Source organism: Alosa alosa, chromosome 23 (genome assembly GCF_017589495.1).
Source record: "Alosa alosa isolate M-15738 ecotype Scorff River chromosome 23, AALO_Geno_1.1, whole genome shotgun sequence".
Lineage (NCBI taxonomy): Eukaryota > Metazoa > Chordata > Actinopteri > Clupeiformes > Clupeidae > Alosa > Alosa alosa.
The window spans coordinates 877,207-899,706 of record NC_063211.1 but is presented as its reverse complement, the minus strand read 5'-3'; the positions used below and the strand labels follow the sequence as shown (position 1 = coordinate 899,706).

General features: G+C 42.3%; 2 protein-coding genes across 2 annotated transcripts in view; one reads left to right on the top strand and one right to left on the bottom strand.

The window, feature by feature from the left end:
• Window positions 1–18,465, top strand: part of podxl (podocalyxin-like) — a 29,834-nt gene extending 11,369 nt beyond the window's left edge. The window contains exons 2-8 of the mRNA XM_048234304.1: window positions 4,797–5,216; window positions 7,920–8,197; window positions 10,235–10,261; window positions 14,443–14,569; window positions 14,759–14,805; window positions 15,384–15,518; window positions 15,975–18,465. Coding sequence (XP_048090261.1) covers window positions 4,797–5,216; window positions 7,920–8,197; window positions 10,235–10,261; window positions 14,443–14,569; window positions 14,759–14,805; window positions 15,384–15,518; window positions 15,975–16,166 — 1,226 coding nt within the window. The 3' untranslated portion in view covers window positions 16,167–18,465. The remainder of the gene's footprint in view (window positions 1–4,796; window positions 5,217–7,919; window positions 8,198–10,234; window positions 10,262–14,442; window positions 14,570–14,758; window positions 14,806–15,383; window positions 15,519–15,974) is intronic.
• Window positions 18,466–19,927: 1,462 nt separating this feature from the next.
• Window positions 19,928–22,500, bottom strand: part of mkln1 (muskelin 1, intracellular mediator containing kelch motifs) — a 39,285-nt gene continuing 36,712 nt past the window's right edge. Inside the window, exon 18 of the mRNA XM_048234302.1 lies at window positions 19,928–22,055. Coding sequence (XP_048090259.1) covers window positions 21,934–22,055 — 122 coding nt within the window. The 3' untranslated portion in view covers window positions 19,928–21,933. The remainder of the gene's footprint in view (window positions 22,056–22,500) is intronic.

The window sequence follows — 22,500 nt, the reverse complement described above, 5'->3', positions numbered from 1 at the left end:
GTGTGTGTATATATCTGTGTACGTTTGTGTGTGTGTGTGTGTGTGTGTGTGCACGTGTGTAGGTTGAGGGAGGAGGCCTCCTCCGAGCTGTGCACTAAACCCCTGGAGGAGAGCTGTAAGGACTGAGGGCTATTGTTCACGCTGCCCTGACCAGACCACTGTTCCGCAGTATGTCACTTCCTGCCCATTGTGTGCAACATCCTGTTCGTGCACTATAAATAGAGAGAGAGGAGAGGAGAGACAGAGAAAGCACACGAGCCAGAGAGGGAAAGAAGGAGATAGTGGAAAACAAAGAGTTATTCAGAGGAGACAGTAAATAAGATTAATAGCAAGATAAATAAACAAATAAATAAATGATACGTTCCTTTGGTAGCTAATTAGCAGTCAGGTTGTTACACACCTGTATATGTTCTGATTCAGGACATTATATGTGATTACCGTAATTTTCCAACTATTCAGGACATTATATGTGATTACCGTATTTTTCCAACTATTCAGGACATTATATGTGATTACCGTAATTTCCCAACTATTAGCGGCTTATACATTGATTTTGCAAAATGTCTTCAGCTATGAGGTTAATCCACGGGGGCCGTTAATATGGTATAAATACGGTTGCGTAACACGCTGTCCTGCGGCCTGTACACAACGAGGCTAATACACAATAAATTACTGCATGTTTAATTGACTTTTAAACTCCAAACTCTTTTGCATGAAGTACCAACCAATCGCCCACCATAAAGTTAGCATAAATCTGTGTTTCTTGCCTTTTTGTACAAAAATACTACATTTAAACAATGGACAACATTCAGCCATTCTTCCACAGAAATGCTAGCTTGTGTAAGTTCAGTCAGTAGCCCATTTTGTCACAATATTTCAATGTAAGTGTGTGTTTGTGAATGTCTGTGTAGTTGTAGGTGTGTAAATCTGTGTGGTCTGTGTGTTTAGGTGTATGTTCATGTGTTTTGTGTTATGTGTTGTGTGTTTTGTGGCATTTTATAACTGCCGGGTCAAAAACGACTCAAAGACAATATTTATAGGGACCAACCCCTTTTTTTATATTTAGGGATTTAATGGGATGTCTTTGAAGGTTCTGTGGGTGTAATGGCATACGTCCCAATACTTTTGTCTTTTTAGTGTATGTATGGCTTATTTTATAAAGAAAGATTAAACAATAAATTATTGGAATAAGGTGCAACTGTAAACCAATTCGCTATTTTAAAGTTCAGTGAAATGCTCCTCATAGTCCTCTAGTAATCTGTTTGTACTAAAAACAACCCTGTTTGAACACAGTTCTGATTCTGCATGGGACTCTCTGACAGAGACTGACTTCAGACTAACTTTAGCAACACAAAATGCTATAGAATGAAAGTAATTTTTTAACTCGCACCCAAATATCCAGTTTGGTAGCACTTTATAATAACCATTGCTTATACAGTCAATGGTAGATAATTGTTTATTGATGTTTAGTTAATAGTTATTTCTACTAACTAACAATTCTAAAACCGATAGTTCCAGTCCTTGATTGTGATTGGCTGAATCACGTTAGATGCCATTGTAAAATCCAGCACAAACATATACCTTGACCGCATTCCGTTCTATATTACTGCGCTACCATAACTTGATACAAAAGTTAAAGTAGCTGCATCTCAACGTTGCTTGGCAACCATTCAGATAGAGGAAATATATTTCTTGGCGGATGAATGACTATCTATGAATAAATCGTTTAATCGAACATTTCTCGTTGCTTTGCCTTTACTTTATGAAAGGTATTTATAGCAACAGTTTTAGAATGTCTGTCAACAGTCAGAATGACTATGAATAAATCGTTAAATCGAACATTTCTCGTTGCTTTGCCTTTACTTTATGAAAGGTATTTATAGCAACAGTTTTAGAATGTCTGTCAACAGTCAGAATGACTATGAATAAATCGTTAAATCGAACATTTCTCGTTGCTTTGCCTTTACTTTATGAAAGGTATTTATAGCAACAGTTTTAGAAAAGCAATAAGCCACTTGAGTCCGTAGGTTACACTGATTCTACAACAGCCTCTCGAGGCTTATTGCTTAATTAAGTAATAGTTTCAAATGTTTACTAATACTAAGTAAATTATTTGTAATTATTTGTAATGTTATATATAAGATGGTTGGCAATTTGGTAATGGCTAATAATCAATTTGTAAACTATCTGTAAACATTATTTGAATGGCTATTATAAAGTTGCAGATGCTGATGATACTTATCAATGAATCATTAATTATTATGTTAATGTGGGCCAATTAATTCGTATTTGCGTACTGATGTATATTGAACAAATGTGTGAACAATATATAACATGCAGCATGATGCGAGCGAAAAGGATGACAAAGATGAAATGAACCTAACAACCCAATGACAACTCTATCACTGTGTGTATAACATACAATAATGACACAGTAATGGTGCTGAATGCTAAAGGTCGGAGCGAGGTCAGGGTTGGAGGTGTATAACAGGCACTAGTGTAAATAAAGCCTTTTCTTCCAGGTGACCCCAATCAAGGAATCCCTTAGCAGGTCATTATTTCCCCTACTGTAGTTGCTGTTGTTGTTTGACTTCCTCTTGTTCGAAAACTCTTGGACAAATTTCGTAAATAGGCCTACAATATAAACTGTTGTTTTCACAGGGTTGTTTATCATCCTGTTGTGAATAACAACACAAGTACATTGTGAATAATTTATGTTTGTGAAATGCTATTTGTGCTTAGTTAAATATGCAAAGTAAGATATTTAGTCAAAGCATGAAAATTAGCTAATTTGCTATCCTAGCTGGAAGCTAATTGGGATTTCACCTTGCACATATGTTAGAGAGGTTTATGCCCTGTCTTGACTGCCTAAAAGTATATATTCTGGAGAAGATTGCTGGCAGGTTTGTACCTGTGTGTTTGTGTGTGTGTTTTGGGGGGGCGGGGGCGGGATCATTAGGGTATGGTTGTCTATAAATATGAACTACTGTGAACTCTCATTTGCTAGATTTTACTGTATACCAACATAGGAAGCACGTCGCCCAAGTCTATTCATTGGTGCAGCTAAGTAGTCCGAAAATAGTCCATACATAATTTTCTGATTGGCTAATTACTGTAAGGTATTATGTCATGATGTCACAGCGTGTCACAGCATTTAATAAAAATGTTATTACTCCTCTGCTGTGTTCCCTTATTCATCCCATCTATTTCATATCACATTCTATATGTGATGAAGTGATGCGATCACATTCTATATGTGATTAAGTGATGAATATCACATTCTATATGTGATTAAGTGATGCGAATGAATATCACATTCTATATGTGATTAAGTGATGAATATCACATTCTGTCTATATGTGATGAAGTGATGAATATCACATTATATATGTGATGAAGTGATGAATATCACATTCTGTCTATATGTGATGAAGTGATGAATATCACATTCTATATGTGATTAAGTGATGCGATCACATTCTATATGTGATAAAGTGATGCGAATGAATATCACATTCTATATGTGATTAAGTGATGCGAATGAATATCACATTCTGTAATATGTGATTAAGTGATGCGAATGAATATCACATTCTGTTTATATGTGATGAAGTGATGCGAAGTGATGGAGACTTCGCTCACTGCCATGCACAACTGAAAGGCTGAGAAAGTAATTTGTCCCCAGGGTCATTGAACTGTTTAATGCTTCACTAAAGGGAAGAGGAGAGATAGACTTCTCTGCTTAGTCTGTCTGCCTCTTCACCCTCTTCATGTTTGAGTACTGACTGCCCACTACTGCTTTACTACTGTTTCACTACTGTTTTACTAATGTCCACAGCCTAATGTTTTTACTACTGTTTTCCTGCTAAACTGTTTTTCATGCTATATTAGCACACATGATCAATGGCTTCTGCTACAATACTGAATGGCTGTAGCCCTATTACCTCAATCTGTTCTTGCACTGACATAGTTTTTTTTATAGTTTTTTATATTACCTTGTCTACATTATACTTTACTCTCCTATTTGTCCATATTATTTATGCTGGTCTCTAGACCTTACTGTTGGACTAATGTTGGACTACTTTTTGCACCTTCACCATGACACTCACTCTCTTGAGCACCTCACCATGCACACAGAACTACAGGCCCTGTCACTACAAGCGTCTCATGCTCGATCACCCTCAAGCACACTTTTTACATTTAATTTATATAGTATATTTAGTATTTAGTTTTGTTAGTTTTTCTTATCTCCTACTGTCTCTTGTACAGTGGAGTTTGGTTATATGTTTATACTTCTGAAACAACAACAACAATAGGAAATCTGCCACTTGCTACGCTAGCGCTGCCACCGCTCCGCTGCCGAACCGTAGAGAACAATAGGAAATCTGCCACTTGCTACGCTAGCGCTGCCACCGCTCCGCTGCCGAACCGTAGAGAACAATAGGAAATCTGCCACTTGCTACGCTAGCGCTGCCACCGCTCCGCTGCCGAACCGTAGAGAACAATAGGAAACCTGCCACTTGCTGCTGGTCAGTGTGATCCCTGCCTTACAATTAAATAACTACCTACTGACGTTAAATGGCTCCTGCACCCTTGTTTGTCTACCTCTGCCTCCGGTTCACATGTGTACATCTCTCACATCATACCCTGTCTGTGTGACTTCATTTGATGCTGACCAATGGGAAGTTTGTTCATTTGATGCTGACCAATGGGAAGTTTGTTCATTTGATGCTGACCAATGGGAAGCTTGTTCAATTGAGTTTTCAATCCTGTGTCTGTTCTATGTGGTACTTCAGGCTTGCTGTGGACTGGCCATGTCCAGAGTGAAGTTGCATCAGGGGCCTCTACTGCTGCAACCATGACCACTGATAAGGTCACGACCGCGATCACATCAGCACCTGCTGCTGCAAGCACCACCAATAATGTTAAAGTCACGACTCCAACCACATCAACACCTGCTACTCTAAGTACCACCAATGATGTTAGAGTCATGACCACAGCCGCATCAGCACCTACTACTGCAAGCACCATCACCACAACTGGGACAGTCACGACCCCAGCCACATCGGCACCTGCACCGGCTACTGCAGGTACCACCACAGTTGGGAAAGACAATACCACGGACACTGGGACCACCATTACTCCGACCAACATCTCCACACTTCCCACAGAGGAGGCCCTCAATACATCACCAAACTCTGGACCTACACCTTCAGGTAAGAGCTTATTCTCTTGGATCTACACCTTCAAGTAAGAGCTTATTCTCTTGGATCTACACCTTCAGGTAAGAGCTTATTCTCTTGGATCTACACCTTCAGGTAAGAGCTTATTCTCTTGGATCTACACCTTCAGGTAAGAGCTTATTCTCTTGGATCTACACCTTCAGGTAAGAGCTTATTCTCTTTTTTCTCTCTCTCTATTTCAATTAATTTCAAATTAACTTTATTGGCATGACACTTGAGACCGCTATGGGAATAAGCCAAACATTTTGGCTCAAGGGCCACATTGGGTTTTGAAAATTGGCCGGTGGGCCGCTTTTTTCAAACTAGGCAACAATTTCAATGATGTCTTTTAGGGATCTGGTCCAAACAAGGCGACCTTACCTCCGGACCAAAGTCCGGACCAAAGTTTATCCCCTTGCCTCACAGAAAACTAGGTTAACATTTTAACTTTGAATTCACTTTTACACTTCAAACCTTGACTTCCTTTACAGCCTGGATCTCCAGCTCATCCCTATGTATTCCTTTGTCTCCTGTGTTTCCTGTCTCCCTAACCTGAAATGTGCCAGCATATTAGGCCAGCCAATTACCCTATCAAGACTCTACATTACAGTTTTTTTCAGTCGCTAACAAGCGTTTGTCCGACCAGTTGTCACATTTTTAAAACTCTAAATACAATTACCACAGCATCGGTCTTTTGTGGCCATACCATTCACACATTTCATGTCGTTTTCACACGATATGCAGTCAGTGAACACATTTCCACAATGCTTACATTTTCTTAACAGACAAGCTATACCTCCCAACAAAATTATGGATTGTTTTTGCAGTATTTACCACACACAACATCCCACAATAGTAAAAACAATATTCCAAACCTTAGATACAGTATAAAAACCTCTGCTTCTGCAATGATATCAGTTCAAAAACAATATACTGTATATCAGCTGATGATAAACAAACAATTCAATAATTGACACACAACTAATTTATATTGGGTAAATTGGGCCAACCACAGCTGATTCCAGTTTGGCTTAGACTCAGTGGCAGGGGTTATTTTGTTCTATTACACTGACACAGTAAAAGGAGGACTTTGAAGAGTAATGTTTTTAGAAACAGAAAAAGACAAACACTGTAATGTCTGGACGAGGAAGAATAAGAGCAAGGGGCCCAGGGAGAAGAGCAGGCCCAGTGAGAGGTGCAGTTAGAGGTGCAGGAGCAGGGAGAGGAGCAGGGCCAGGGAGAAGAGCAGGAGCAGTGAGAGGTGCAGTGAGAGATGCAGGAGCAGTGAGAGGAGCAGGGCCAGGGAGAAGAGCAGGAGCAGTGAGAGGTGCAGTGAGAGATGCAGGAGCAGTGAGAGGAGCAGGGCCAGGGAGAAGAGCAGGCCCAGTGAGAGGTGCAGTTAGAGGTGCAGGAGCAGTGAGAGGAGCAGGGCCAGGGAGAGGTGCAGGAGCAGGGCCAGGGAAAAGAGCAGGCCCAAAGGAGAGGGCAAGGTAGAGGTGTAAGAATGCGTGGTGGTGGCATTCCATTTGGCTGCAGGAACTGTTGTCAGTGGTGAAATCCGTGCCACTATCATTGACCATGTAATCAATGCGATGTTGATGAAAACATGTGGCCTACTGTAACCCTGAAGATTGCAGAGATTAGATATAGTAATTTTGTGCTTTTGTTAGCTCCCCCCTTTTTATCTGGGCTTTTTGCTGTTGTTTTTTTGTTCAGAATGCTTGTGTGTTTTTGTGTGTCTTTTTCTGTTCTATCATACTGTAAACAGTATTTCTACTGTACCTCCTGTAGCAAACAGTAAAGGGAATGCTTTTACTGGAATGCTTTTTAATGTGAACATAACATGTGAACATACAGTTCCCAACCAAGAAATTTTGTGTAAAAATTGCATGCAAATACCTGTAAAACTGAAACATAAAAGTATATGCAGTTTTTGTAATGTCAACAATAGCCAGTATTTTGGAACCTGGTGTACTTTGATTGACTGCATGTACCTTGTGAAGTGAAAACAAGTGTTATTTTTTGACAGAATAATTTCATTTTGAGTCAGATTTCCAGTGTTTTGGTAAAGTTAGTGTGTGCAGAGAAATATGTGTTAGTAGTATATTTAACAAAATGTGTTTTTGAGAAGAAAATTATCCATTTGGCCAGTTGTGTTTTGTAGGTGTGAGTCTGTGTTAAGAGTTTAGAAAAAGTATCTGAAGTATGGGTAAGCGCTTGTTAGCGATTAAAAAAAAAACTGGCTTATAGGTCTTGTCTCCATCTGAACACCAGCAAGACCATCTGCATGGTATTTTCTAAACAAAACACAAAGGTGACACATTCTAATGTGTTTCTTAGAGGAGAGGAGCTAAACATTGTGAAAGAATTTAAATATCTGGGGGTGACATTGGGCAACTGAATGTTCAAAAGTCACATAAAAAGGGTGGCAAACAAAGTTAAATTCAATCAACAGAACTTCAAACAAATCAGGCCATCTCTCAGTCTAAGTGCTGCCAGAATGTATACACACAAGTGTTGCATGCTTGTTACTTGTTTTTTTATGTATCTGCCTAGGGACAATATAGGAAAACTAGCTATGGTGCTAATTCTAGCATATTTACATTGTGTATTTGTACTGATGTCCATTAATATCCACCGTCCCTGTCTAAATAAACAATAAAAAAAAAAATCATTTTGTGTTACTGTCCATCACAGCGAGTGGGAGTCCTACAACCACAGGGGACGGCGTGGCCTCTACTGCTCCGCACATCACTAGCAGCACCAGCTCCAGCTCCAGCTCCAGCGCCAGCTCCAGCTCCAGCGCCAGCTCCAGCTCCAGCGCCCGCCCCTCCGGGCCTGGGGGGGATACGTCAGGCTCAGTGCCAACCAGTGTGCAGCCCCCAACTACTGCAACAGCCACCCTGAAGACCACCACTGTGCTGTCAACTACTACCACAACTTTGCCTACGACTACTCTACCCACTCCATTCACTGTAAGGAAGGAGGGAATGAGAGAGAGAGAGAGAGAGAGAGAAAGAGAGTCTGAATTTGAGTGTGGTATTTGTTACCCTCCACAGCAAAACCAGTCAGAAGTCACAAGTTGCTGTTTTGAGATGTAGCATAACATGCTAAATTGATAGAATTGAGTATTTTGACAATTTCACAGTTTGTCTACAATTTTATATGAATTCATAATTTGTGTATCTTAAAAGTACCATAATTTATTCTAAGCCATTTCTAACCTATAAAGGGCCTGCCACATTACATGCGGCATGCGCTATGAAATGCATTATAGTCAATGGCTTGCGCTATGAAATGCATTATAAGTCATTGGTATAAATGCATTATTGTAAGTCGTTGGTATTTTGCGCTGAGCCCAGCGACAAGCACAACACAAATCTTTGGGACGTTACCTCAACCAAGAGCAGCCTAGCGTGAGCACAGCGCATACCGTGTACAATGTGATAGCCCCTTTAGCTTTGGTGACATTCAGGTAATGTCACATTCAGTTAGTGTCACGATCCGCTGGATTTCTATTCCTTGAGTATACTGTAGGTACTATCCCTGAAGGGTTCATTCCCTGAAACTTCAAACCGCCTGATAGAGAATGTGATGTAACATGGTTTAAAGGTACACAAGATTTTCACCTTAATATAACCTTTATGAAGCCAATTTGATGGTAAACAAACTTTTAATAGGGGAATCATTCACCTAGCATAGCCATCCAGCACAGCTGTAGCATAGCCTAGCATAGCCATGCTGCACGGCTGTAGCATAGCCTAGCATAGCCATGCTGCACAGCTGTAGCATAGCCTAGCATAGTCATGCAGCACAGCTGTAGCAAGTTGCTAAGGAGAGAGCCAGCTATGCAACTTCAAGAATAGCGGCCCGAGAATCGTGAAACATTACCTTGTCTGTAGCTATAGCTCTTTGGAGATATTTATATTGTTAATCCTTCACCTCCACAAAAGCATTTTCATTATATACAGGGGAACAAGCCACAAGAAGTAAGACATTTACAATGGCAGTGTAAAATATGAATATATCGCGACTCTAGGGGCAGCTTTACAGCCGGCAAAAATACCTGAACCTGCATAGTGTACCTTTAAATACCTGAACCTGCATAGTGTACCTTTAAATACCTGAACCTGCATAGTGTACCTTTAAAAGGATTATGCCACTCGTGTCTGGAGAAGTATTAGCAAGACTAGCACTATATTCCTCAAATCACAAATCGAGGAACATATCAAAACCCTGGCCTAACACCTGGAGGATGATAGCCAAAGATTGAATGATGTGCATTCAGCAGCGGAGAGGCGTAGACCAGTTTCAGGGTTAGCTATCCCTACAGAGACATGCTATGCTGGGAGCCGTAGACCAGTTTCAGGGTTAGCTATTGCTACAGAGACACGCTATGCTGGGAGCCGTAGACCAGTTTCAGGGTTAGCTATCCCTACAGAGACACGCTATGCTGGGAGCCTAGCAATGAACCCTCTTACTTATCACATGTGTTCAGTAAACCTAGCATGCTGCTCACATTGCCAGCTGACCAAAGACCTTAATGATAATAATAACACGTTTATTTTTTGTCAGTCGCTTTGGATATAAGCCTCCGCTAAATGTAAACATCTTAATTTATGGTACACTGAAAGAAATATCGCTTCAGATTTTCACTGTTAGTATGATGACTGCATGCACACTGAAAAATAGTTTTGGTTGATAGGTTTGCTGAAAAGGCTTTGACATCAATTTAAACTCTCAGTGGGATCAGCCACTAGAGACACATTTGTCCAGTTTCCCTCCTTATATTTCTTAATCTCTGACTTGTTGTGAGATATACAGTATAATAGGAACATGTTGAAAACAATAACTTAATTTGGATAAATAATTTAACCCATGCGACATGGAAGGTCACAAGGGATTATATGTGTGTGTGTGAGTGTGTGTGTGCATATTTAAACAAAAGCTTTGTGATTTTCATTGATCTCACTCAGTTTATTCTGACTTGTCTGGAATTGTTTTCCCCACAGTTTTTCTTCAGTAAGATGGACAAAGAGGTATGATCTTCTCCTCCTCCTCCTCTCTCTCTCTCCCTCTCTCTCTGTGTATGTGTGGGTGTGTTTGTGTGTGTGGGTGGGAAAGAGAGAATGATCAGTGTATGTGTTTAGATGCAGCATTAGAAAGAAAGACACATTGGCACAGAGGAAGAAAATAGTTAGAAAAAGAGAGTGATAAGCAGACAGAGAATAACTCAGAGAGAGGGAGAGGGAGAGAGGAGAGAGAGGGGGAGAGAGGGAGAGAAAGAGAGAGAGGGAGAGAGAGAGGGAGAGAGGAGAGAGAGAAAGAGAGAGAGGGAGAGAGAGAGGATAAATGTTGAGTCTGGCTCCTGTCGTGGGGTGGAGAGAGAGAGGATATTGCATCATGCTCCTGTCGTGGGGTGGAGCGGGTCGGCATGGGAACCCCGGCCCTCTTCCTGTTTCCCACAATCCCCTTTGGGCCCTAGCCACACAGCCCTATGACATCATCGGACAGGAAGAACCCTTGTCTCCGCTCCTATCAATTCAGTCTGAGAGAGCGTGTGTGTGTGTTTGTGTGATTTAATATGTGTGTGTGTGTGTGTGTGTGTGTGTGTGATTTAATATGTGTGTGTGTGTGTGTGTGTGTGTGTGTGTGTGTGTGTGTGTGATTTAATATATGTGTGTGTGTTTGTGTGTGTGAATTAATATGTGTGTGTGTGTGTGTGTGTCTGTGAGTGTGTGTGTGTGTGTGTGTGAATTAATATATTAATGTAGATAGATAAATATATACTTTATTGATCCCCAAGGGGAAATTCAAGTGTGTGTGTGAATTAATATGTGTGTGTGAATTAATATGTTAATGTAGATAGATAAATATATACTTTATTGATCCCCAAGGGGAAATTCAAGTGTGTGTGTGAATTAACATGTGTGTGTGAATTAATATGTTAATGTAGATAGATAAATAGATACTTTATTGATCCCAAGGGGGAAATTCAAGTGTGTGTGTGTGTGTGAATGAATGTGTGTGTGTGAGAATGAATGTGTGCACTAAGTGTGTGTGTGTGGGAATTAACATGTGTGTGTGAATTAATATGTTAATGTAGATAGATAAATAGATACTTTATTGATCCCAAGGGGAAATTCAAGTGTGTGTGTGTGTGTGTGAATGAATGTGTGTGTGTGAATGAATGTGTGTGTGTGTGTGTGAATGAATGTGTGTGTGTGTGTGTGTGTGTGTGTGTGTGTAGGAAAGAAGCACAAAGAAAGGGAGTGCAGAAAGCATATTGTATTAAGGGAAGGGAGGGCAGCAGAGTTGCATGTGTGAGCATATGTATATGTGTGTACTGTGTACTGTGTAACACATGTACCGGTATGTGTGTGTGTGAGTGTGTAAGTACAGTCATGGTGTGTGAGTGTGTAAGTACAGTCATGGTGTGTGTGTGTGCGAGTGTGTAAGTACAGTCATGGTGTGTGTGTGTTTGTGTGTGTGTGTGTGTGTGTGTGTGTAAGTACAGTCATGGTGTGTGTGTGTGTGTGTGTAAGTACAGTCATGGTGTGTGTGTGTGTGAGTGTGTGTGTGAGTGTGTAAGTACAGTCATGGTGTGTGTGTGTGTGTGAGTGTGTGAGTGTGTAAGTACAGTCATGGTGTGTGTTTGTGTGTGTGTGTGTGAGTGTGTAAGTACAGTCATGGTGTGTGTGTGTGTGTGTGTGTGAGTGTGTGTGTGTGTGTGTGTGTGTGTAAGTACAGTCATGGTGTGTGTGGGTGTGTAAGTACAGTCATGGTGTGTGTGTGTGTGTGAGTGTGTAAGTACAGTCATGGTGTGTGCGTGTGTGTGTGTCTGTGTGTGTGTGTGTGAGAGTGTGTGTGTGTGTGTGTAAGTACAGTCATGGCCCAACCTTCCCCCCAAAACCCTACATTTGTCTCTGAAATTATTTTAAACTGACAAAGTTAGTTGCCATCTTTTCTTGTTGATTCCATGTTTAATGGAATCACACTGATTTAGACTCTTAATTCAACAGGATATGTTAGATAATAAAACAAATTAAAATGAGGTTACCCCTTTATCTAATAGGTGGTTAATGAGGCCTTTATCTAATAGGTGCTTAATGAGGGTACCCCTTTATCTAATAGGTACTTAATGAGGCCTTTATCTAATAGGTGCTTAATGAGGGTACCCCTTTATCTAATAGGTGGTTAATGAGGCCTTTATTTAATAGGTGCTTAATGAGGCCTTTATCTAATAGGTGCTTAATGAGGCCTTTATCTAATAGGTGCTTAATGAGGCCTTTATCTAATAGGTGCTTAATGAGGGTACCCCTTTATCTAATAGGTGGTTAATGAGGCCTTTATCTAATAGGTGCTTAATAAGGCCTTTATCTAAAAGGTGGTTAATGAGGGTACCCTCAGAAATCTGTGAGGCCAGTCTGGCAACCCTCCCATTTAAGCAGCTTCCTGAATCACCAAAAACCCAGGAACTAATCACAACTGCTTATCCAGCATGGGCTGGGCTATATGAGGACCAATCACAACTGCTTATCCAGCATGGGTGGGGCTATTCACCTTTTTCAACCCCGCCCGTTTTTTAAAATTCCACGTTGTCTTTAAACTTCCGGTCGGCTAGCTACGTCTAGTTAGCTTCATTGGGATAACACGGCAGAAGAGGATAGAGAGGCTAGTTAGCTTCATTGGGATAACACGGCAGAAGAGGATAGAGAGGCTAGTTAGCTTCATTGGGATAACACGGCAGAAGAGGATAGAGAGGCTAGTTAGCTTCATTGGGATAACACGGCAGAAGAGGATAGAGAGGCTAACTTGGGAGGAAACCACCAATGCCATCAGGAGGTCAGACTGCAATATTGTGCTGCTACCCAAGGCTATTCAGCCCCACGGAGTGGGTAGACGATGTGGCAGTGGCAGCTGTATCATTATGGAGAAACTTCATAAAATCCTTATCTGTTTGGTAACTATGGTAACTAGTTTAGAAAGTCATTACAGAACAGCCGCTCCAAAGTCAGTGTTTTCCAAACTTCAGATTGGAAAGGTGTATAACAGAAATGTCTTAAGTCACCAAAATCCTAAATAAACGTTCCTAACTTTATGATGACCCATAACATATGATGGCAGTCATCTCGATAGAGCTCTGTTATCTCAATGTATCGCAATGGATGTACTGCTCAATCGGAAGTTCGGAGACAATGTGGGCAAAGCTAGCGCCCCCATGTTTGCGTGCGGAATAAGGTGAATATGAGGACCAATGGGGGAGTCCAGTTAGCGGTGCTGTTAAACGCTACCAATGGCTATGATGATGGCGTCAGTGTGAATAAGTCTTTTCCTTGGAATTAAACAACTGCAATTAAAACCTTTGTTTTAAACTTGACTCTTGGTTACTCCCCTTGTAAATTAAATAATCCCCGTATCAATTCTTAATTTCAATTGACAATGGTCTGGTGGTAGCTACGTGACATAAGATAAAGCTAAGTTTGGCCCACTCGTCCTAAGCAAAACATCAGCCCCAAAACCTTACTGAGCCTCCTTCTTTTTTCAAAGTAGGCAGTTTTCGTCTTGTAACCACATTCAGCGAGTTTAACCTTCGCACCTTAAACGTGATGATATGTGCAACTGTAGTCATAGTCGTAGTGTATAGGCTTGTGTTTATATGTAATATAATTTCTTGATAGATGGGCTCACTTTTTTGTCATTTTTTTAATTAATGATAGGACAGTGGAGAGTGACAGGAAGCAAATGGGAGAGAGAGCAGGGGTGGGATCCGGAAAGGACCACGGGCGGAATCAACCCGGTCGGGTATTGCATACGGTGCAGGTGCCCCAGCCAGTTGGCGCCCACAGCTGGGGCCTTTTTGTCACTTTTAATCACGTATCGCCATACGCTTCAGTTGGTGGCGCTAATACACAAACCTTTAATCACGTATCGCCATACGCTTCAGTAGGTGGCGCTAATACACAAACTTTAGAAAAATAAGGGTACCTTGAGGAACAATGAGTTCAATGTTATGACGTCAATTTTGGATATTGGATTTTCCACCAAATTTGGTTTTATCTAAAATACAATCACAGGTCACAATCACAGGTCACAATCACAGGTCACAGTCACAGGTCACAATCACAGGTCACAGTTTTTTTCATTTCTCCCACAATTGGGCAGCAAGTTTGACCACAACTGTATGAGTGACTCGTGCATATTCTCTCCTGCCCCATAGGGTGATCCCATTCTGATTGAAATTTGCTCAAGGCTCCTGGAAATGATAACCGGCGGCAACTGCTCCATATCAGGCAGAAAGACAAAAGGCCACCACCAGTTTGACAAAATCTACATCAGCGGAGATGGTAAAGGACAGAGACACACAGATACAATGAGAAACATACATACCTACGCACACACACACACACACACACACACACAAAGAATGATTCTTACATACACATATATTTTTGAAAATGTAATGACTTTAATCATTTTATATATTTGGGGGATAATATCTGTTTTTTCATGTTAATGGCTTTCTGTTTCACTAGTTAACATCAGTGTTGTGGAGAGGCACTATAAGGAATTGAATGGAAAGGTAAAGAGAAATCATATCACACACTCATACACACACTCATACACACACTCATATCACACACTCATACACACACTCATACACACACTCATACACACACTCATACACACACTCATATCACACACTCATACACACACTCATACACACACTCATACACACACTCATATCACACACTCATACACACACTCATACACACACTCATACACACACTCATACACACACTCATATCACACACTCATACACACACTCATACACACACTCATATCACACACTCATACACACACTCATACACACACTCATACACACACTCATACACACACTCATACACACACACTTTGTTAATGCACACCATTACAAAAAAAGAATTTAATATGCCCTACATCTATAAACTATAGTTAATGAGACATTTATGTAATCTGTCATTTTACACTGATGCTGTACATTTGTCACACATTATTTTACTTATGGTAACTACATTGCAAAACACTGTGTATGTATACAATATGTACTGTATACATATGTAATATGTATCTGTGTGTGTGTGCGTGCGTGCGTGCTTGTGTGTGCGTGTGTGTGTGCAGATGAAGGAGAGTTTGGAGGAGAGCGACTACACCACTCTGATCGCCATCTTGGCCTCCTGTGGGGCAGTAGCCCTCATCATCGTGGGCCTCGCCATATACACCTATCGCCACGGCAACAACTACCGCAAGAATCAGGTACACGCACACACACGCACGCACGCACGGACACACATGCACGCACGCACACGCACACACACGCACGCACGCACACACACACACACAAACAGACACGCGCGCACGCACACACACACGCACGGACACACATGCACGCACACGCACGCACGACACACACACACACACACACACACACGCACACACACACACACACAGACACATACACAGACACATACACACACACACAGAGACACACACACACACACAGACACATACACACACACACACACACAGAGACACACAGACACAGACACACACACACACACACACGCACACACACACACACACACAGAGACACACACGCACACACACACACACACACACACAGACACATACACACACACACAGAGACACACACACACACAGACACACACACACACAGACACACACTCCCTCTAATGACCTTGGCCTTTGTAGCAACACCTGACGGAGGAGCTGCAGACGGTGGAGAACGGTTACCATGACAATCCCACGCTGGAGGTGATGGAGGTGCAGCCGGAGACGGTGCTGGAGAAGAGGCCCAACGGCGAGTTGAACGACAGCTGGATCGTCCCCATCGACAACCTGCTGAAGGAGGAGCTGCCCGATGAAGAGGACACACACCTGTAGACACACACACACACACACACAGCCACACACACACACACACACACACCCACAGCCACACACACACACACACACACACACACACAGAGGCACACACACACACACACACACACACACAGCCACACACACACACACACACACACACACACACAGCCACACACACACACACACACACACACACACACAGAGGCACGCATACACACTAGTTGACAAGTGTAGAGCTTACACACACCAGAACAGTTGTTATACACATAAATACACATGGTCACCTGTACTAAGTCAATTAGACAAACTCACACACACTTAGCTCTCCACTGGACTCACATACACTTAGCTCTCCACTGGACTTCATTTGAGATGAATGGTGTCCAGAATCAAATTGAATTGACTGGGTCACCTTTACACCTAAGTGCTCATCAACACTCATAAGGATTTTGAACATCCCAATATGTTGCTTGATCAGAGGACAGAAATGTGCCTGAGAAGGTTTCCAGACTACTTTCCAGACTACTCCAGAAGGTCCCCCTGCAAACACTGTGCTTGGAAACAGTCCCTCATGCCACACACACACACACACACACAGACACATGTCCCTCATGCCACCACAGTGTCTACTGTTACCACTGAACTTTCTTTAGAATATAAAACAGAAGCCTCTCAATTCTGCTCAAGAACACCCCACACACACACACCACACACACAAACACATATCTTACAGCTCGCCATATATCAGATTAAATTCAGTGTGATTGCAATACTCTCCACTGAAAAACGTTTAGACTAGGCCTATGCTTGCTACATGTGTGGGAGACTGGCCCTCGGTGACCTAAACCAGTTGCGTTAAGCTTCTGAAGAGCGCCAATGTTGGGGTCAGTAAGGCTGCAGCAGGGAAAGATGACAAACAAAGCTCAGGGGGGCAGGAGCAAGTTTGAGGCCTCCTGGTGTAAAGGGGTTGATCTGCTGTAATCCAGTTAAAGAGTGTCCACTCCTGCACCTGTGCATGGGGTTAAAGAGTGTCCACTCCTGCAACTGTGTGTGGGGTTAAAGTGTGTCCACTCCTGCACCTGTGTGTGGGGTTAAAGAGTGTCCACTCCTGCACCTGTGTGTGGGGTTAAAGAGTGTCCACTCCTGCACCTGTGCCTGGAGGCTCTGTGATCTACAATGTTGCTGTAGTTTCTAAGACTGTGACTGTTGAAGACATCGTGTTGCATAGAGTAGACGAATAAAATGACCTCAGGACTGTGTCGTCCTGGAAAAAAAAAACATGGACGCTTGAGCTTCAAGGTGAGGCTAGGGTGACAAGCACACACACGCACACACACACACACACACACGCTTCTGCTGGGGTAGCAGTAATAATTGGCGGAGGGAACACACTCACCTGTGTAAATAATGGCTTGCACGTTCTTGTCAAATGTTTGTGGTATCACCAGTGGCCTTGCTTTAATATATGTTGTGTGGGGGGAAACATTAAGGGAAAAAAAACTACATGAAACTAAAGTGAATTTATTCAAGCCTTCTTTTGATTCAAGCCTTCTTTTGAGCGATTGGCTGTTAGAATCAAGGAGTGGGACAGATCTTCTGTCCCAGTGAGAATGTAATTTAAAACACACACACTTAGGGTCCCCATCTCACACCAGAGGCCCGTTAGCTTTGTGTGTACGTGGTGTGGACCAGGCACTCTCTGTCTCCCCCATGTGGCCTAATTTTGAATAGCTGCTTTTAAATAGGCCAAAAATGATCAGGAATGAACCTTATGAGTAAGACCTTTGTGGCTCTACTTAGAACGAGCAAAAACATTTTTATTTTTCTTATTTTGTATGAATATGTACTGCAACACTGCACAATCACTGTCAAAGAACTAGTCTTGTAGATGTGTGTCAAAGAATTTGTGTAGCTTTTTTATATATTGTACATTTATTCAATTATGCTGACCTGTAGATAGAAAATCACATAAACAACTGCTCATTTCAATCAGTAACCACAGGTTATCAAGATGTTATTCAACAACAGAAGGAAAGCAAGCTGATCTCAATTTAAAAAAACAGCTCTTTCCTTTTTTTCCAACACAAACCTCTTTGTACTGTTAGTCATTTTTATGTCACCAAAGTATGTAGCTACCGTCTGTTTATTTGTTTGTTTGCGCTGTATTTATGTTTATTTGTTTGTTTGTTTGTTAGCCAGCCATGGTTACCAAACGGCAGGGGTCTGACACACTGGAAGCTATTGTGTTCAAACACAGACAACGCAGCCCTCTCCTTTATGCTTGTGTTCTATACCAATAAAATGATTTTCAAAAGGGCCCAACTGTACTTGTCCTCTCTGCATGATGAAGGATAGGTCATCTGACCTCAAGATAGCCATTTCTGCAGGAAAAAAGCAGTCCTTTGCTTGACTGAGGGGGCGCCACGTTTTCCCTGCACCTCGTGTCATGGTCAATCCTTGCTCGTGTTCTTTCCCACGTTCTGTCAGCACAGGGAATATGTACTTCTCCGAGTGTAGGAGTTGAATATGTATTCCTCCGAGTGTAGGTGTTGAATATGTACTCCTGAGTGTAGGTATTGAATATGTATTCCTCTGTGTGTAGGTGTTGCTTAAGGTAGCGCTACACCAATATTTTTATGATTTAGCTGACAGACACTTATGATTGTGACCTGTAACACACAAACTTCTGAACCATTAGACATTTTGTCTCTCTTTGTGTGTGTGTGTGTGTGTGGAGAGAGACAGGGAGGTCTGTGAGAGATGTCAGCCCAGAAAACAAACAGGACACACAACTTTCTTACGAAAAAACCTGAACAAAATACAATCTTTATTTTTACGTTATGTACATTACATACAATGCAAATTCTACAGTGAGCTTCTACACATTCAGCTGCGCCACAGTGTAGTTACCCCCCCCCCCCTCCCATCACAGCCCCACACATACACACCCCGTGTCACCAAGGAGGAGGGGAGGATGGAGAGAATCAAAACAGAAGGAAAAAAAAAAAAAAAAAAAAAAAAAAGAACTCAGGTCCCCACACAGAGGAAGAAGCAACAAAAAGTTCATATATTTGGCATTATGGTTCAACAAAAAAGGTGCTTTCTTTTTTTTATCGTTAACATTATAAGTTGGGTTTTGAATACCTATCGATTAATCTTATGGTACAAAATAAAACCCAGTTCTAGTGACTATGGCAACAATCACAGAAAAAGCCCTGAATCCGATCATCATCTTCTTTCTTATTTTCTTTAAATACGGTCAAAGTCAAAAACATTATTTCCAAAATGACATGTCAGTTAACCCATGAACCACGTTCACTAAATTAGAGCTGGGGGATAATTGAGTATCACAAACACACACAATTGCTCTCTCTCTCTCTCACACACACACACATTGTATGCAGCCGCAGACAAACACTGGACACACACGTTAAGAGATAACACTGAGAGCATTATGACACCATTGAGCCAATCACAGCTCAGAGAGGCTGACTTGAGCGTGAAGTGCTACTACAACGGACACACACACACACACACACACGACAACAGCATCATGGGGGACATGAGCCAGCTCACCAGAACACACACACACACACACACACACACACACACACACACACACACACTTCCTCCCGACTTCTGCACTGTGAGAACTCTCATACAAATGGGAAGCCGACAGTGAAGAGGGGGGGGGAAAAACAATAAATAAATGAACAAAGTTCCAGAACAGATACACCCCACACACACACACACACACACACACACACCCCACACACACACACACACACACCCCCCCACACACACACCCACACACACACACACACACACACACACACACACACACACAGATAAGACACCCCTACAACTAGTCTGGACAGAAAAGCCCACACCATACGGGAACATCAGGGTCTGGAGTCCCCAGCAACCTTATATCAGGGTCACTTTTTAACAGAGGCAACTTGGACAATGGACAACACACACAATCACTAACTCTTGCCCTCTCTCACACACACACACACAATCACTAACTCTTGCCCTCTCTCACACACACACACAATCACTAACTCTTGCCCTCTCTGACACACACACACACAATCACTAACTCTTGCCCTCTCTCACACACACACACAATCACTAACTCTTGCCCTCTCTCACACACATACACACAATCACTAACTCTTGCCCTCTCTCACACACACACACAATCACTAACTCTAACTCTAACTAACTCTCTCACAAAAACAAGCAACTGGGAAATATTTTGAGACCATATGTTGACCTTCATAGGGGTCATCCTTCTGTCTCTTGTTCTCACTTTCTCTCTCTCTCTCCCTCTCTCTCACACACACACAGTCCCCAGGAAGAAAGGTGGCGCAAGCATGCTGAATCATACTCTGGGACCCCCCCACACACACACACACACCTGGAACAGAACAACATGTTTATCTCATTGATGAGAACACACACACACACACACACACACACACACACCTTTCAAGCTCATGATCTGTACAGAAAGCCCTTACAAATCAAAGCTGTTAATTGTACTCCACTCTTTACACACCAAACCCTGCTTGAAAAAAAACACACACACCTCTCCAAAAGATCAGCACACTAGTGATAGCTAGCTAGAAGACTGAGATTATTTTGTTCTGTCAAGCTTGTGAAAAAGTGCATATGGTCAAGTTGGCCTAGTTAGCACCCATGAATTCGCACACTCAAAAAACTCTCAAAGTTTAGTGTCTGTTACAACCCCCACAACCCCTCTCCATTCATTCACTCTCTCTCTCTCTCTCACACACACACACACAGAATGTACATAAGAACATTGCCTGGAAAATCAGTTCTTCTTGGTAAAGATGACAGCCCCAGGTTGTGTGTGGATGTGCAACTACCAACTACCAATGGTAGAAGGGACAAAAAAAAAAAAAAAAAAAAAAAACATACAAAACTCAAAATCCCAAATTCAGTACCAATTCATACATTAGAAGCATCATCACTTAATTCTAGCAAAGAATTCTGGGAAATGTAGGCCAGCCCTCAGCTTGACACAAAACATCAGATGTAGCGTCATACACACACAGTAACATGATCTACACTCTCCAACAACAACGTGTGTGATGAGTGTGCGCGCACACACACACATCTGTGTGTGAATGAGTGTGCGCGCACACACACACACGTCTGTGTGTGAATGAGTGTGCGCGCACACACACACACGTCTGTGTGTGAATAAGTGTGGGAAAAAGGGACAAAGCAAAGGAGAGTTCGAAGTCTCAGTCCTTCCAGTGCAGCTCATAGTTAAAGAATCAGAAGCTCACAACAAGGGGAATCTTCAGACTGTTGAGAATGTGAACTCTCCAGCTGACCATGACGGCATCAACACAATTCCGCTTGTGACTGACCGCCATATGTGTTGCATCGTTCCCATTTCAAATTCAAGCCGTGTCACAGGCTTGTGTGAACACACAGACACACACACACACACACACACACACTTTCTCCAGATCATGATGTCATGGGCATACCAGCTCAAACACGCTCATACACGCTCATACACGCTCATACACGCTCATACACACTCATACACACTCATACACACTCATACACACTCAAACACGGTTTGACCCTCACAACTCACAGACACATGTTATATACTGTAGTAACAGATTTACACACACACACACACACACACACACACACACTCAGGGAGGCTCGTCCACTCTCGCTGGCCTCGCTGGGTGACATGGGGACCAGCTGTCCGTCAGCACGCAAGTGGGCGTGGCTAGAGCGTTATGAGGTCGACCAGGTTTCCTTTGGGCGGGGCCATGCTGTCGGGGAAGAAGTTGACGAGCGTGTCGAAGAGCTGCGTGCGCTGGGCATAGGTCTGGTCAACACCAGAGAAACCTGAAGCAACACACACACACACACGCGCACACACGCGCACACAACTATTAACTACTATTACAACTGCTAAACAGGAGGAGACAGAGGCGAACGGTTAGCGGAGCTGCTTAACTACCAATGGAGTATGGAATTGAACTAAGCACATCTATCTTGTAAACAGTGGAGTATGGAATTGAACTAAGCACATCTATCTTGTAAACAGTGGAGTATGGAATTGAACTAAGCACATCTATCTTGTAAACAGTGGAGTATGGAATTGAACTAAGCACATCTATCTTGTAAACAGTGGAGTATGGAACGCCATGAGCGCAATATTTGGTAGTGTTTACTGGACTCTAAGCGCACTCTTTGGTAGTGTTTACTGGACTCTAAGCGCACTCTTTGGTAGTGTTTACTGGACTCTAAGCGCACTCTAAAGCCGCCTTGTGGGAAAAGCGGATGTGCT